Source organism: Helianthus annuus, unplaced genomic scaffold, assembly GCF_002127325.2.
Source record: "Helianthus annuus cultivar XRQ/B unplaced genomic scaffold, HanXRQr2.0-SUNRISE HanXRQChr00c052, whole genome shotgun sequence".
Classification (NCBI taxonomy): domain Eukaryota; kingdom Viridiplantae; phylum Streptophyta; class Magnoliopsida; order Asterales; family Asteraceae; genus Helianthus; species Helianthus annuus.
The window spans coordinates 16,921-34,926 of NW_023395568.1; the positions used below are offsets into that span (position 1 = coordinate 16,921).

General features: G+C 35.0%; 1 protein-coding gene and 1 long non-coding RNA gene across 2 annotated transcripts; both read left to right on the plus strand.

Moving 5' to 3' along the window:
* Window positions 1-6,500: 6,500 nt before the first annotated feature.
* On the plus strand, window positions 6,501-14,459 carry LOC110871938 (chitinase CLP). The gene is made up of 2 exons (XM_035987253.1): window positions 6,501-7,347; window positions 14,299-14,459. Exons 1-2 carry the CDS (start codon window positions 6,501-6,503, stop codon window positions 14,457-14,459), a joined length of 1,008 nt encoding a protein of 335 aa, XP_035843146.1.
* A 571-nt stretch (window positions 14,460-15,030) lies between these two features.
* On the plus strand, window positions 15,031-18,006 carry LOC110871939. Its single transcript, XR_004887724.1, has 3 exons — window positions 15,031-15,337; window positions 16,970-17,114; window positions 17,973-18,006. It is a non-coding gene; the product is annotated as an uncharacterized LOC110871939 (long non-coding RNA).

The following is an 18,006-nucleotide window of genomic DNA, read 5'->3' on the forward strand; positions in this document are numbered from 1 at the left end:
GAAGCTTTATAAGCATGTGATTAAGGATTCTGATAAGACACTTCAACTTGATTCTACTTTCCATCAAGCTTATACCCTAAAAGGTTTTTTTTTTTGTTCTTATTTTGTTTTATAGTTGTGGACCGTATGATTGATTACCTCTGTTAATTGATATGGGTTATTAGATGTTTGTAATGTTAACTAGATACTGATCCTAGCTATTTTTAGTGTGATTAGTGTCCTCGAATTCAGTTCTATTAAAAGGTTGAGAAATAAGAAATTAATTTTAGTGTGATTAGTGTCCTCGAATTCAGTTCTATTAAAAGGTTGAAATATTGATTAAAATAAGCACAAGGCAATGTCAAATTCAGAAATAAGGTGTAATAGGAAAACAAGTTATAAATTGTAAAAAAAAAGAACCTTAAAGTAGCTTTGGTAGGTTTGTATGTTTATGTTTTGATGACTTGCCATTATTATCCACAACTACGTTTTAAATGAAATTTACACTAAAATGTAGATAAAAATAAGCATGTTGTAACAATATATTCAGAATTTTATTCAAAAATACATAATTTCATTAATAATCTTTAATCTGAATCTAAATATTAGGAGGTTCTTTGTATTAAACATGTAGTTGGATTTTTATCCTTAACACATTTGTCTTGATTATTTTTACTTTTATTTTAACTGTTATTGACAAAATACGATCCTAGTCAACTAAAAATGATCATATGTGATTTATAAAGTCATGGTCCATAAAGTCGTGGTCCAGCTACTGATAGAAAAAAAACAAACAACTATAAACCGAATACTGATGTAATGTATCCTTTGATTGTTGGTCTAAAGTGAGTTTTTATAAAAAGAGAAGGGGACCAATTTTGTCCCGTTATAATAGCAATCAAACATAAGAAAAACGGGGACAAAAATGCATTTGTTATCTCAGCGTCAAGAATAAATATAGCAGAATCAAGATTAGGGTTCCCTTTCGATGCAAAAGAGGTTGTGTTTTCGGGTTAGGGTCCAACCTGGCATGATCTTGAACAGAACCCAGACTCAAAAACGTGCCAAACATATAATCCTGGACACACCACAAATATTTCCGAGTTAATTAATATGAACTTCACCTATTAATACTTTAAACTTACATCTATAAAAATGTATATAAAATAATTATAATATTAATTATAAAATCTTTTTAAGTTTTAGATTTTGCTTTATAATACTAAACCAATCTAATTTATCAATCTAATTTATGATATAAAACACGTATTAGAAAAATAAAGTAATATCGGTTAAACAAATCAACTCGTGAACCTCACGGGTTGACACGAACCTGACGAATTTACCAAATTGGTTCAACTTGAAACTGCTGAAACACATTTATACAAAACCCAAACCTACAAATCACATGTTAGGTTGGTGTCATGTTAAACATTCAAGAAAATGTAAAATATTATGCTAAGTCTACCTGTAATGGGGCGCGAAGAGGGGCTTTATGTGGGTCATAACGCCCCATAACTCCTAGCACACCGCGATGGGCGGCGTTATGGGGCAAAAAAGGGGGGAGGCGCCATGCATTTCGCGGCGCTATGGGGTTTGGTTTTCAAACTTTAACCAATCAAAATAAAGCAAGGTTTTTATAATTAATTAATAAAATTGAAAATTAATAATTAGGTAATGATGGGTAAGGGCTTTATGACTACGAGCTCTAGTGATATAATGTCCCATAAAGCCCCCATGTGACGTGGCACGACACGTGTCGCATAACGCCCCACAAGGAGCTTTATGACTACGGATGGCCTAAAGCTAAATTGCCTCATTTGCCACTTTATAGCTTCTACTGACATGAATCTTAATAAGCACACATTAGTCCCCCAAAATATAATACCGTTTTAATGGACCCACTCTAATAACCCAAAATTTATAACCTTAGGAATGAAAAATAATAATGACGATAATAAAATATTGGTAAATATATGAATAGTTAAGTTACAAATATAAGTTAAAAGTGAAACTATCTATATATCTATATAACTATATAATACATTTCCTTAGGATTAAAATGTAATTTTGCCCCTTAATTTTAAGATGGCAGATCAAGAGTCTTGCTTGTTCCCTGATCTTTCGTCCCTTTCTCCCAATTTTACCCTCAATTCAATGTCAGTCGCCCACAAATAAGTCTTGAGCCGATCAAGAATGCGTAGATGATTCAAACCGTCAGCGCAATTATCGATTCAATTTTCGTTTTAAATGCAATTGAAGATGTGGTGTTCATGGACGGATCGGTTCTTCAGTTATAAAACCCTATTGAATGTCGATATTGAGTGAATGTTGAAATTAATTAGTTCTTCAATTTTGAAACCGATGGTCTCCGGTTACCTCATCCAAGACGACCATTGAAGGAACAATACCCTATTAAAGACGGTAATTGAAGGATTCTGCAGTTTGTTTGGTGAGCGACTGGTCCAAAACCATTCGCTATCTCAATTCTCTCCTCTCTCAATAGTGCGTTATTCAGGATAGATATCTGGTGAGCAGGCAATTGAAGCTTTATAAGCATGTGATTAAGGATTCTGATAAGACACTTCAACTTGATTCTACTTTCCATCAAGCTTATACCCTAAAAGGTTTTATTTGTTCTTATTTTGTTTTATAGTTGTGGACCGTATGATTGATTACCTCTGTTAATTGATATGGGTTATTAGATGTTTGTAATGTTAACTAGATATTGATCCTAGCTATTTTTAGTGTGATTAGTGTCCTCGAATTCAGTTCTATTAAAAGGTTGAGAAATAAGAAATTAATTTGTTCGATCTTCTCATGTTACTATAGGTTTAAAGTACAATGTCTGTGGTTGACAAGCATTGATAGGCAAGCTAAAGAACGATGATACCCAACTGTGGTAGAACTCAATAAGAAGACTATCAACAATTGACCGGTGATGATTGTTCAGGGACATCAATTGGCGTGAGTAATGGTGTTGGGAATTGAGCATAGGTATAATTCAATCACACAGTCATTAAAGTTGTTCGTTCATTATTGTCTTCAATTTTTTCATTCTTCTCATTTTAGGTTCCGGATCGAATCTATCATTCGTTTCATTTATCGTTCACACCAAGCGCATGCCAGGCATCCCTGCAATCTTTTCCCATTTTTGTGACCAACCTCTCTGCTTTTCATCAAGGGCTAATTTTACTGTGTGTGAAATCACTCCCTTTCCCACATGTGCGAGAAGAACGGTTTCTGATGGGCCATATAGTCCCACAAGAGCACCGGGTGTCTCAGTGCATATTCAGGTATGATTATTGTGAAGTCCAAAAGAAGGCGTGCAATTATGCAAGGACGACCAAGATAGACATGTGGTTCAAGAAATACAGGCGTCATAAATGTTGACGCCTGATTGAGGATGGTTCACGCACTGGGTTACAGGACCTAATGGAGGCTAGGGAAGCGGGCGTAGCCTACATTTTGGGACATGCGTATGTTAAAGCAAAACAAGTGCCAAGCTTGGTTATAAATGTTGGTTAAAAAAGCTGGGGTAGCCTACAATTTCAAATTTCTCAGGTACTTTTTATTGTTCTTGTATTCGTATTGGAATTAGAGGCACAATAAACCAGCAAAATCATGATTTTTTACTATTCTTTTGGGGAAATACATATGTTTTATAATTTGGTTAGACCAGCGGCAATTGTGTCTATGAACGACCACAAACAAAATGAGGAAGAGTTAGAGAGGGATTGGAGAGAGTGTGAGAAGGAGACAACCATGGTCCGTGCCCTTGGTGGCGTCTAGGTTTACGACCACTCTTAGTGGCAAAGAGATAGAAAGGTTTGTCAATGTCTATAAACGACCACAAGCTCAGATTAGTTTTTCCATTAAGAAAATTTCTTTGCTGAAAATATGAACTGATACCAAGTCAAGTCGATCTTTAGTTCATCTGATGAACTATTTTTGTTGCAGATCAGATCCTTGTGTAGATTCTGAAAAAAAAATATTTTATAAACATCTTGCAGGTTGGGAGAAAAACTATTTTTGCAACAATTGGAAGCAAGAGACGCTAGCATTCTGTGAGTTTCTTCAGAGAATTCAGTCCTCGTCCTCGTCCTCGTCCTCGTCCTTCTCCTCCTGATGTTCCTACCTACTTATTTAACCTGACATCCTTTATTGGATTAGGCATGTGTATATTGTCGTGCATTATAGCTAGATGTGGCTAAATGGTGGGGTGAGTTGGGTAACGGGTCAAAACAAGAAAGTTTGAATCAGGCTGGATTGGGCTGTGTGGTTTAAATATGATTGCATAAGTTATACGTCTCAATTATAATATATTTTTTAAGAAATCAATTTAGAAGATTTTAACTTCTTTTCGCTAAAAACTAGAGCAAAGATAGAAAGTCGTGTATTGGGTTCATATATCTTAACTAAAGTTACAAAATGTTAGTGGGTTTAACGTGGCTCTGCCCCAAATATGCCGGTAAAATTTCTGCCTATTTGATACGTTTACTTCAAACCTATTATTTTTAATCTACACGTTTGATGTAAGTTAGATAAAAATAACCCAAATCTACTCATTCATATCTAAACATGTTCGATGGGAGTTTTGTTATTTAGGAACGATGTTATCCTTGACTACTTTTTTGCTGGTGGAACTGAAATGGAGTCGGTCAATGCTTGGTTCTGTCCAGCTTGCCCAGTGGCACCACTACACTATGACCCACACCATAACATTCTTGCTCAGGTAGGTTGCAACTTCAGTTTCTTCTACAGACTTTTGTAATTTTTAAATTTAAACATTCTTGCTCAGGTAGGTTGCAACTTCAGGTTGCAACATATATCTGTTCTAAAATTTTTAAACTTAAACCTATTAATTGCTCAATCATTTATATATTAGGTTAATAAAAGATTATATTTAGTTGACCCATGTAAAAAACAATTTTAATTCCTTATCATGACCTTATACTCGATTACTCTTAGATATACCTCTACTTGCGGCAAAAAAACATAAGTATCCGCAGCAACGCGCGGGCATTCCCACTATATATCTTTATGATCTTTAGAACTGTTTAAAATTTTAACGAGTAAATCTATTTGACATGTAATGGTGTAAAAGAAAATAGTTTCTTAATCAATAAATTGTTGGGTTGGAATATGGCTTTTATTTTATATTGTATATATTTGTAAAAAAAAATTATCTTATTAATCAATAAAATAGTGTATTAGATGGTGTATAGAGGACGAATCTCATAATCGTTTACGTTGCTACTTTAGCTGATACAGTTGGTGACGAAATGAACTGGGTGACATATACGATATGTGTGGGTTATTATCTTTATATCTATTATAAATAGACATGGTAATGGACAGATAATGGTAATCATTAGCTTGTTAACAAATACATGGTGAGACTTCCTCGCACATTTCATCTTCAAATAAATATTTTTAACACTAGACCAAAGCATTACTGGAAAAGGGTTAATGGGAATAAAACGGATAACCGCAATGTGAAGGAGGGATGGACATTTGGTACTGGATACCGGTACCAAATTTGGCTTAATGATTTATTTTCGGAACCCACTTTTTGGCTTTTTCGGTACCCACTTTTTTACTTTTTCGGTATCGGCACTTTTGGTTCGGTACCTATATTTTACCGAAATTTACCTTAAAATACCGGTAATTTTAGATATACGTACCCATGTGTGACGATTTTTTATACCGGTATTTTCGGTACCATTACCGAGCTTATCCCTAATGTAAAGTTTCGCTCCCGCCGCATCGCGCAGACACCCTACTAATATAAGAGAAGGTTCATATGAAAATAATATGAAATCAACACATCAATTAATGAAACTTTAATGAAATTTTAAAGTGAAACTATATAAGAGAAGGTTCATAGGAAAATAATATCTACCTCTAAATTTAAACGTTTACCTCTAATGGGACTTAAACCATCAATCATATGAGGAGAAACACCGTCCCAACACACATTGACACCACGAGAGTCTAGACTATAAGAGCTTTGATCGATGTCATTTAATTAACAAGTAGGAATTTTCTGTCGCGTGTTGCGGCGGTGTAATGCACTTATTATGTAATCTAAAGAGGTGGTTAAAACTATGACAGCCATATATCCCAAATCAAAGTCAAATTTGCCACAATGTTCGGTCTAGTATCGACAGATAAGAACAAAAAAAAATACAAGAAAGTGGAGGGGACATCTTGTAATTTTTAGAGGGGTATGAGTGTACCATAGTCAATATGTGGTTGGACAAAAAAAATATATGGGAAAGTAGAGGGGTTATCCTGTAATTTTTAGAAGGGTATGATATGTAACTTCCAAAACCTTGTTGCAATTGTTCCACCTTATGCTTCAAAATTTGTACTATTAGCTAGAAGAACCAAATCCGTCAAAGCAAAATAAGGAACAACCAAAGTTACTCTTCTTCATCTTAAATATGCATTCATAATTAACTCTATTCCTCGCCATATATCACCTCCACTAAATATTTTGGTAACAAAAGGAAGATATGCATCTCCTAAAGTTGCTCTTCTTCATCTTAGCATCCTTCTCTCATACCGGCTATTCTAGTTACAACACCTCCGTGATACCCATAACAAAAGATGAACAAACATCTCTTCACAAAGTCCCTTTTGGGCTGGAGGTACTAGATCCCAACCAAGGGCCGTATGATTATCTCATCATCGACCTCGACACTCCGTATGCGTGGAAAGATATCCCGATTACAAACAACCCCGTTCCTTGTGACGTAGAAGATGGTTGCAGGCATCCGGTACGATGCGACACCGATTTGTGCAAAGAAGCAAAATCTTACATCAACCCTATCTGCCCTACACCCAACAAAACCGACTGCAGCATGTGTATAGTCACACCTTTGAATCCTGTTTCAAACGCTTGCGTAGCATCAAACCTAACCACTGATTTACTCAGACCGTATTGGACTGATGGCTGGAACCCTATTAATCCCTATCCAAAGTGGCCGGGGGGCACGCTTGGAGCCCGGTTTCTACTATCAACCGCACCTACATCTTTGGATCAATTTTTTCCTAAAGATGTTAGAGGTGTTGCGGGGTTTTCGTGGTCCGGTTTGTGTCTTCCACGTCAGCTTGCGTCTATTAGCTTTACTAACGGTGTGAAATTCGCACTTTGTCTACCGAGCTCTTCATCGGCTCGTGGTGTCACATTTGTGGGTGAAGGGCCTTTTTATTTTAAAACAAACCCTAATGTTGATCTTAGAAGCTATCTTTCGTACACTCCGATGGTTCGAAAGAGTTCCAAATCGCTTGGATATTATATTAAGATAAACCGGATCTTGATCAAAGCACTACTAGAAAACTACATATTTTCCTACAAAAGTTTCTCACAAACTTCCCACAACTCAAATTTTGTTGTAAGTTTTCTACAATTTTCTAACAAAAAAGAAAACCAAAAAAATACCAAAACTTTTTTACAATTTTTCAACAAAATTTCCACACAACAACCATTTGTAGCAATTTCGTCACAACATTTACTAGCTTTTCGACAAAATTCAGACAAAAAAAATTATTAAGTTTACATAAATTGTAACCACAACAAAATAAATAATAAAAGAATAAAATTTATAACTTTGTCGGAAAGTTGTAACAAATTGATACCGTTTGCTACATATTTTCGACAAAAAAAAGTTAATCTATTTTACATGTCTTAATTTTTGAAAACTAAATAATTTAATAAAAAAAATTCAATTTGTAGGAAATTGGTAGCAAATTAACATTAGTTGCTACAGATTTCCTACAAAAAAAAAACTTAATTTATTTGTAATTATTCATTTTTAGAAAAATAAATAATTTTAAAATAAAATGTCAAATTTGTCGAAAATTTGTAGCAAACTAAAACCATTTTCTACAGATTTCCTACAAAAAAAAATATTTTATTTGTTATTAATCAATTTTAGGAAAATAAATAATTTTAAAAAATAAAATGTCAAATTTGTCAAAAATTTGTAGCAAACTAACACCATTTACTATAGATTTCCGACAAAAAAAAGTTATTTTATTTGTTATTTATCAATTTAAAAATAAAATAATTTTAAAAAATAAAATGTCAAATTTGTCAAAAATTTGTAGCAAACTAATACCATTTACTACAGATTTCCTACAAAAAAAGTTATTTTATTTGTTATTTATCAATTTTAGAAAAATAAATAATTTAAAAAAATAAAATGTCAAATTTGTCGAAAATTTGTAGCAAACTAACACCATTTGCTACAGATTACCTACAAAAAAAATCATTTTATTTGTTATTTATCAATTTTATAAAATTAAATAATTTTAAATAACAAAATGTCAAATTTGTCGAAAACTTATAGCAAATTAACACCATTTGCGACAGATTTCCTACAAAAAAAAGTTATTTTATTTGTTATCTATCAATTTAAAAAAAATAAATAATTAAATGTCAAATTTGTCGAAAATTTGTAGCAAACTAACACCATTTACTACAGATTTCCTACAAAAAATGTTATTTTATTTGTTATTTATCAATTTTATAAAAATAAATAATTTAAAAAATAAAATGTCAAATTTATCGAAAATTTGTAGCAAACTAACAGCATTTGCTGCAGATTTCCTACAAAAAAGTTATTTTATTTGTTATTTATCAATTTTAGAAAAATAAATAATTTTAAATAATAAAATGTCAAATTTGTCGAAAATTTATAGCAAATTAACACCATTTACTATAGATTTCCTACAAAAAAAAGTTATTTTATTTGATATTTATCAATTTAAAAAAAATCAATAGTTTTAAAAAATAAAATGTCAAATTTGTGGAAAATTTGTAGCAAACTAACACCATTTACTACAGATTTCCTACAAAAAAAGTTATTTTATTTGTTATTTATCAATTTTAGAAAAATAAATAATTTTAAAAAATAAAATGTCAAATTTGTCGAAAATTTGTAGCAAACTAACACCATTTGCTACAGATTTTCTACAAAAAAAGTTATTTTATTTGTTATTTATCAATTTTAGAAAAATAAATAATTTTAAATAATAAAATGTCAAATTTGTCGAAAATTTATAGCAAATTAACACAATTTGCTACAGATTTCCTACAAAAAAAAATTTCTATTTGTTATTTATCAATTTTAGAAAAATAAATAATTTTAAAAAACAATAATTTAAATTTGTCTAAAATTTGTAGAAAACTGACATCACTTGCTACAGATTTTCGACGAAAAAAAAAAGTTAATTTATTTGTTACTTATTAATTTAGAAAGAAAAATAATTTTTAAAAATTAAATGTTAAATTTGTCGGAAATTTGTAGCAAACTAACACCAGTTGCTACAGATTTCCTACAAAAAAAAATGTACTTTTATTTGTTATTTATCAATTATAAAAAAATATAATTTTGAAAATAAAATTTTACATTTGTCGATAATTTGTAGGAAATTGACAACAGTTTCTACAGATTTCCTACAAACAGAAAGTTATTTGCTATTTATCAAATTTAGAAAAACATATATTTTTAAAAAATAAAATCTTAAATTTGTCGGAAATGTGTAGCAAATTGTCATCAGTTGCTATTGATTTTCTACAAAAACAATATTTTATTTGTTAATTATCAATTATAAAAATCATATAATTTTAAAAAATAAAATGTTAAATTTGTCAACAATTTGTAGCAATTGACCCCTGTTGAGGAAGAGTTAAGGGCGCGTAAAACAAAAAAATGCTATACTATACGATACGATAACATGCCATGCCATGCTATACTATATATACCATGATATATTGTACGATGCCACACGATCCTCTACCATACAACATGACACTATATTACTATATACCATACTGTAAGATGCTATACGATCCTATACCATACAACACGACAATATATTACTATATACCATAATGTACGATGCCATACGATCATTTACCATACAACACGACACTATATTACTATATACCATATTGTACGATAACATGCGATCATATACCACACCATACAACACGACACTATATTACACTATACTACACCACACTATACTAGACGATACTATACAATACGATACGAAACTACAATACTGTACAATACTATACTATATTGTACGATACGATACTATACTGTATTGTACGATACGATACTATATTGTACGATACGATACGATACTATACAAAACGATACCATACCATACCATAACATACCATATGTGACAACCCGAACTTTCAAGGTCTTTCCTTGACACGTCACTTGCTTCACATCAGAGCCTTCACACATTGTGTTTGCAATGTAAAAAATTGTGCACGTTTGATATGTGATTGATATACTGTGTTACTGTGTTATTTGGTACTGTGTTACTGTGTTATTATGTTATTGTATTAATGCGTTGTTATGTTATAATGATTAGTGTATTGCTCATTGACTGATACAAGAAACTACAAGTATTACTCATTGTGTAATGGCATAGCAAACATCACACATGATGACTTTCGTCACCCCCACACACACGACGAAACATGGTGACTTTCGTCACTCATGGTGTTTCGTCGCCACAACAGGCCTCGGCCCAAAGTGGTTTCGGCCCAACTTCTTCATATTAAAACCCCTTCTAATCAGTTGCTCATAGAACACACAAAACCCTAATACTCTCACCCCCTTTTCCTATTCGCGACGGCAGAACCTCCCCCCCCCCCCCCTTCGAAGTCTTTCATTCTTTGAACCTATCTTTTGGTGCTTAGGTCATACATTGTCGGGTAAGTATATTCATAACAATTTCGTATCCGTCTGATTATTCGTGATTGCTTGAGAATGTGTTGTTAGTATGCATATATACGGTTGCAACGTTTGATGTACGTCATGATGATAATCTGCTGATTTTTGGATTTGTTATGCTATGTACATGAAACTTAAAGCATGATACAAAATCTTGATTTTATGCTAATACGAATCCTAGTGAACCTATTGGGTTATTGATTAGTGATTTGGTTGTGACATAAGAAATGGGAATTGCCATGTTTAAAAGGAATGATAATGATTCGCAAATATGGGCGCCCGTTCATGATGAAAAAGTGTCGAATGACCTGAATTGGTAAACTGTGAATGTGTAACTGATACATGTTGTTATGAGGTCAAAGTTGTGTGGTTGGTATCGACGAAACATAGTGGTACTCCTGTGTGAATGGTCTCGACGAAACTCATGGGGTTTCGCCATGGCCAATCTCGACGAAGCATGATTTCCGTTGTATAGCGTATTAATTGGATTAATTTGAGCAGTGGGGTAAATTGATTTATAATCCTGATGATTGACTGATAACTGATAATCAAAGGGTAGTGGGCCTGAGTGACTGGGCCGCACACACACTTGTGTATTTGATGTTTAACCTGTTAGCTATATGTATGTATGTGAACCTACATGTGAGCCGAGTGCTTGCTGTGTGATGAGTATGAACTGATAGGTGTGTGAGTAGCCGTTGTGATTAGTAATATGCTATGTGTATTGCTGGTAGGTGACTGGTAGGTGAGTAGCCGTTGTGATTAGTAATATGCTATGTGTATTCCCGGTGGTTTGGGAATAGGTTAAGAAACTAAAACGGAACCTACATATTCACCTTTAACAGAATATGTATGTCACAGCCCCCGATCCCTATCTCCCGGGAACGGGCGGCCGTGAGCCAGTTTCGGTGGTATCACATTTATTTATCCAATTTGGCAGCGGAAATTTTCATCAGGACCGTAGTTAGGAAATATTTTAATCAGAGTAAACCACCATGTTTTATAACATTAAACATATGGGTATAAACCCAAGTTTTTAATACACACGTTTCATAGGAATAAATCCTATTTATTTAATAAAAACATCCATTTTATTCTTAGGTAACTTTATTGCCACTTTTCCAAGCCTTCAGTGCTGTCCAGCTGGCTTCTATTTGGCTTTCACATATTGTTACCTGAAACGCGTTTTAAAAACATTTTGTCAGTGGGAAATACTGGTGAGTGAATCCCAGTTTAATCAAGTTTAAATAAAAATTCACAGTGAACAGTATTGAGGGCGCATCCGCAATTACATTTGTTTCCAAGTTATATCAATTACCACCACACGGTAATGTCGTTCCGACTTATGGTCATGTTACTCCTTTACCAGGTGGTAACAAATTTTGTATACAAAACCCCAAATTTACCGACTGTAATTGTATTCTTACAAATACTCAATAACTGTTATTCGCATGGAAAGGTATTTAAGGTTTTGTAAAACAGTTAACAAAAAGTGGATCAACTCACATTGCTGTTTTAGGTTTTTCGTAAGGGTTTCCTGGAGATAATCTATAAATTACACAAATGCACGTGTGTTAGTATAATAACCCATTTTAACATTAGTAATACCCTCCCCGAGACGGCATTCCAACGACTACGTCGGGCAGAACCACGACAGCCGTTACGGAACCCTAGATCAATCGGGCAGCGTATCTAATACGTCTCCAGGGGTTATAATACTTACATCGTAGCAGAACCTCGCTATTTTTAGGGGGTATAATGCCCGGCTATAGTAACACTACTACAGAAATTTAGAAAGAACGAAAGAAAGTGAGCGACGAAAACCGAAAGCCCGTTGCCTTCTTATATAGGGCTGTAATTGGACTCCCACGCGGCCCGCGTCGAGTTTGGGCCAAGTCTACGCGGCCCGCGTCAACAAGTGGTCAACGCGTAGCTTGGTCCGGTCAGCGCATAGCTTCGACACGAGTTGGACACGTGTCATCACCGGGTCATGCCACAAGTCCGAACACTCGCGGCCCGCATGGACTTATCCCACCATGTTCGCGGCCCGCTTGAGCCTAAGGTTTTGGTGAATTCTGGTTACCTACTCGCGCGGCCCGCGTTAAGTTTGAGGTGAGGCCCATACGGCCCGCCTCAACTTAACTATTATTGTTTTTATTTATTTTATATAATATAATCTAGTTCGAGGGCTCGGTTTTCACATAAGGGTACATATAAAAACACATAGATATATTAGAGATATATTAGGGTATCAGAATTATTATGAGGACGTCGGTTTTACCGAGGGTTGTTATAATGTACCTCTGTCCTCGGTTGGGAAGGACGACTACGTTTAACTTGCGTATTCTCGGTTGGGTAGAGTACGTACCTCCATCCTCGGTTGGGAAGGCCGACAACGTATAACTTACTAGACAAAACTCTATCATGAAGTCCCTCATTTTTATATCGATTTAATCGTCGGGCCAATGGCGAGCGGGTCATTATTTAATAGCGCTATTAAGGTTGACAAGCCTCACACCGTGCCGGTAGGACGGGCGTGTACTAATGGATCTGGGCACTTAGTCAATGATGATAAACATTGACATAGGGCACAACTTCCTCAGTCAGTTGTCGATATGGTAACGGTCTAGTGGTTTACAACACTGTTGGACCGTGTTCCGACCCTAAACAGTCAGTATAAGGACGTTCATCTTCATGTACGAAGGCGGAATCAACGTAAATGAAGTTACAACAACTATTCCTTTCAATTCCTTTCTTTTTATTGCTTTCTGATACTGATTTGACAGAGTTTCGTTACAGCAACAATGACACAGGTCCGCTTCAACGTCCATGTACAAATGACATGTGGTTCGCTTATATGGACTGCCATATAAACGGACCTGCTACATTGACATATAAGCGAACCACCTGATTTGACACATAAGCGAACCTGTTTGAAACCCTATGAGCGGACCTCTTTCTAAACAATGTTCACATAAGCGAACCTAACAACATAAACTTCTAAATTTTGACACCATACCATACCATACCATACCATGTGGTAATTTGGGGGTGTGACACCATACCATACCATACCATACCATACCATATTACACAATACTATACTATACTATACTATACTATACTATACTATACTATACTATACTATACGATACGATACGATACGATACCCTACTACCTTATACTAGATATCCTATTGGTCATACCGTAATAAACCGAACCAATATCGACCAGATGCTTGCTATTTAAAAGGTAAAAATCATGTCGTCCCGCTGCGAAGCGCGGGTGTAACCCACTAATTATTATTAAATATTTTGTGTCAAAACTGTAGGGGTCTGTTTGGTATGGGGTAATGGACTGGACGGGGGAATAGAATGGACGAGGTAATGGAATGGATGAGTTAATGGAATTGATCATTACCATTGCATGTCTTGTTTGGTTACCATGTGAGAATGGAATTACTTTTTGTTGTTTGGTATGCGAGAAAAGACGCAAGAATAAAATCGAATGGTTGTGGTCAATGATGGGCGGTGATGGTGGGTGGTGATAGGTGGCAGTTGTAGTGGTGGCAACGGTGGTAGGTGGAGACGGCGACAAGTGGAGACGGCGACAGGTGGTGACAACGGTGGTGGTGGTGGGTGGCGACAGTGGTCAGAGGTGGTAGCGGTGGCGACGGTGGTAGCGATGGTGGCGGTGGGTAGTGGTGGTTGATAGCGACGGCGAAAGTGGGTGGTAGCGGTAATTGGAGGTGGCAACATCGATGGTGGATGGCGGCGATGGCGGTGGCGGGGATGGAGGTGGGTGGCGACAATGATGATGGCGGGTGACGACGATGGTGTGTGGCGGCAAAGGTGGGTGACGGCGGCGGATGACAGTGGTGGTGGGTGGTGTCAACGGTAGTGGGTTGTGGTGTTGTCAATGAAGGGTGAAGATGGAATGAAATGGAAAAAAAAAACAGGGGGAGGGATGGAATGATTCTGAGTGAATGAAATGCTTTTCGGAATTAGGGCTGTAAACGAGTCGAGTTGAGCCGGTCGAGCTCGAAATTCAAATCGAGCGAGTTTCGAGAGAGCTTCGAGACACGAGTTTTTTGAACACCCCTATTTGGAATGAGCGATTCTATTCCATCGACCAACCAAACACTTTTTTCCTCATTCTTTCTCAATGGTCCATTCCATTTCACATCTTATTTCTCCATACCAAACGCTATAGGTGATTGAAAAGAGAGTTTTAACTTCCAAAAATCTCTAGTCAATTGAACTTCCCTCCTGGATTTCATTAGTTCCCCCCCATCAAATAGTCAAATATTTTGTAATTCCCTCCACAATTTTCATTAGGTTTAGTTTCTTCCCCAAATCCCTAACTTTCTCTCCATAGTCCATACCATCACTTTTCTTGCGTCGTCCCCTCTGCGCATTGCGCACGCACCGTGGCTGCCCACCAACGCCGACCGCCACCTACCAAGATTACCCTTCCCAACGATGAACCACCATCACCGGCTCTCTCCACCATGGTATATCTCTCTCCATCACCACTGAATTTTCCCCCAAAGCCCTATCTCTTTCGCTGATTACTTGCCTTATCTCACTGTAAGTTTATATGCATCTGTGATTATGTCTTATTTGATTTGATTTAATGATTTGTTTGTCTTATATATGAGAAAAAATTGTTGTTGTTGCTTTGAATTTTGGCTCAGTTAAGGGTTTCGTATTCTGTGTATTGTGGGACTTTGGATCTATTGTATAATAATGTTAATTAATGTGATGAGTAGTTACTTTAATTTAGGCGATCATTAGTTATAAAAGTATTCTAGTTTTATTAGATCGATTGCTGCTAATAGTGCCTCGAATGAGAAGACCCAGGTTTGATTGTTGTCATGCTTTGATTGTTTATCCAGTTAATTTGATCGATCATTGTGTCATTTTTGGTTCGATTGAGATGCTTAAGCGTGTTTGCTGTTGGTTGAGTTTCGGTATTCGGATCTAATCGATATCGTTGTATATTGGTTCAGATTCATCAGCTTAGGTGAAACTGTTATTTGACCTAATCTGGCTTAACGATTGCTGATGAGTCAAGTCTTTCAAGTTTAATCGGTGTGTTTTGATGAGTTTGTTTGTTGTTCTGGTTTAATGATTGTTGATGCGTTGAGTTTTTTGAGTTTAATCACTGTGTTTTAATGAGTTTGTTTGTTGATCTGGCTTAACGATTGCTGATGCGTTGTATTTTTTGAGTTTAATTGGTGTACTTCATTGAGTTTGTTTGATGTCTGGGACTCTGGGCTTAATGATTGCTGATGCGTTGAGTTTTTGAAGTTAAATCAGTGTATTTCGATGAGTTTGTTTGTTGATCAGGCTTAACGATTGCTGACGCAGTGATTTTTTGGAGTTTAATTATTGTATATTTCAATGAGTTTGTTTGATGTCTGGCTTACCAATTGCTGATGCGTTGAGTTTTTCGAGTTTAATCTATGTATTTCAATGCGTTTGTTTGCTGTCTGGCTTAATGATGTTGAGTTTTCGAGTTCAGTCGGTGTATTTCAACGAGCTTGTATGTTGATCTGGCTTAACGACAGCTGATGTGTCAATTGCGATCTGTTTTTACTTTTTAGTGTCAGTTTCTACTGGCGCTAGGATAATTTTTTTTGTTAGGTCACGAATGCTTGTTTTGATATGATTAATCAATAAATAGATATGATCTTGATTTTGACATTTGATTTTATCTAAAGGGGATGCAAAGGTTCCAGACCCGAGTAAGGTTGAATTAAAACAGAACAAAAAAACGGTTACACTTGTTTTTAATTTAAAACACTAACAACTTATTTTATCTAAATTTTAGAAAAGATTTAAGGATATCGGCTAAAGGAACCTCAAAATAAGGAACAATTTTAGGGAAGCTACATTGATTCCATAGGTATGCAGATTCACTATTCATTCCTTACCAAGTTAAATCTATTCCCATACATTTTGTGAGTGGAAAATTTAGAAAAAAAAAAAAAGTATTATTTAATTAAGAAAATACAAAAAGACTTGAAGTCTGTTGCTTTGCTTGGATATATCTGCTAATGCTTTTGAGGAAAAAAATATTTAGTTTTGTCTCGGTTCAATCAAGTTATATATCACCATTATTAAACAAGTGTTGGAACTTAAATGCAGTTTGTAAGCTAATATATAATACCCTTTTTAACTCTGCCCTTTGTTAAGTATAGTTTTGCTGATATGCAGGTGAAGCCAGAGGAAATAATAGCTATTATCAGTGACTTCAATGAGCCTGGCTCGCTTGCTCCAACTGGCTTACCGCTTACACCTTGGTGGGACCAAATATATGGTGATTCAAGGCGAGGCAGGAGCTGTTATTCGAGGCAAAAAGGTATTAATTTACAATTTTTTCTTGTTCTGGTAATTGACATTAGTTTAAATTTGACATTAGTGAAGATATTCTTTTGCAGAGTTAATAACTTTCCTTACTCTTGTACTAGTTTTTAGAGTAAAGTATACAGATGATCCATGTGGTTTACCAAAATTTTGGATTTGGTCCCTATTGTTTGCACTTTGTAACGCATTTAGTCCCTAGCTAAGTAACATGGCACCTTCTATATTCCACTTCTTTTAGCATTTCAATTCTTTTAATATCATTTGCAACTGACCTTGTATAATTATAGGTATATCTATGAGCCATTAAATATTTAGTCTTTGAAAAATCAGCAATGCATCTTAAAAGTCCCCCTTAAATCCAGAGGTTGCATGTTCAACCCATTTAAATGATAATGGACCAATTTGTCTTGTATTTATTGATTCAAAATGGTTACTGTAAAGGAACTGGGTCAATTGGTCAAATTGGTTGATGCTTATTACCTTTTAAATTGTTTTATACTTTTATTAATTTAAAACAATGAGATTATTGTTTAATAATATAGTTTTTTGTAATTATGTTTACTAATACAGTATTTATATATATAATATAAATATTAGCTGATTTATTTAAAAAATGTACTGACGGGTCAAGTGGTCAACCCAATGTTAGAAGTAACCTTTTACCACTAACCACTTACCCAACGACCTGTTTTGTCAGTATGAGATGAAAAAATACGATAACTAGAATACCCATTTGACCTGTTTTGCCACGTGTAGTTTTAAATTTTTAGAAGTAATGTGTGTTTTGATTTTCTCACCTGCACAACCAAATGTGTTATAAATATGTAATCTCTACTTGTTATCGTGTATGTAGGATCATGAGGAGCGGTTTGAAACCATCTCCCAAG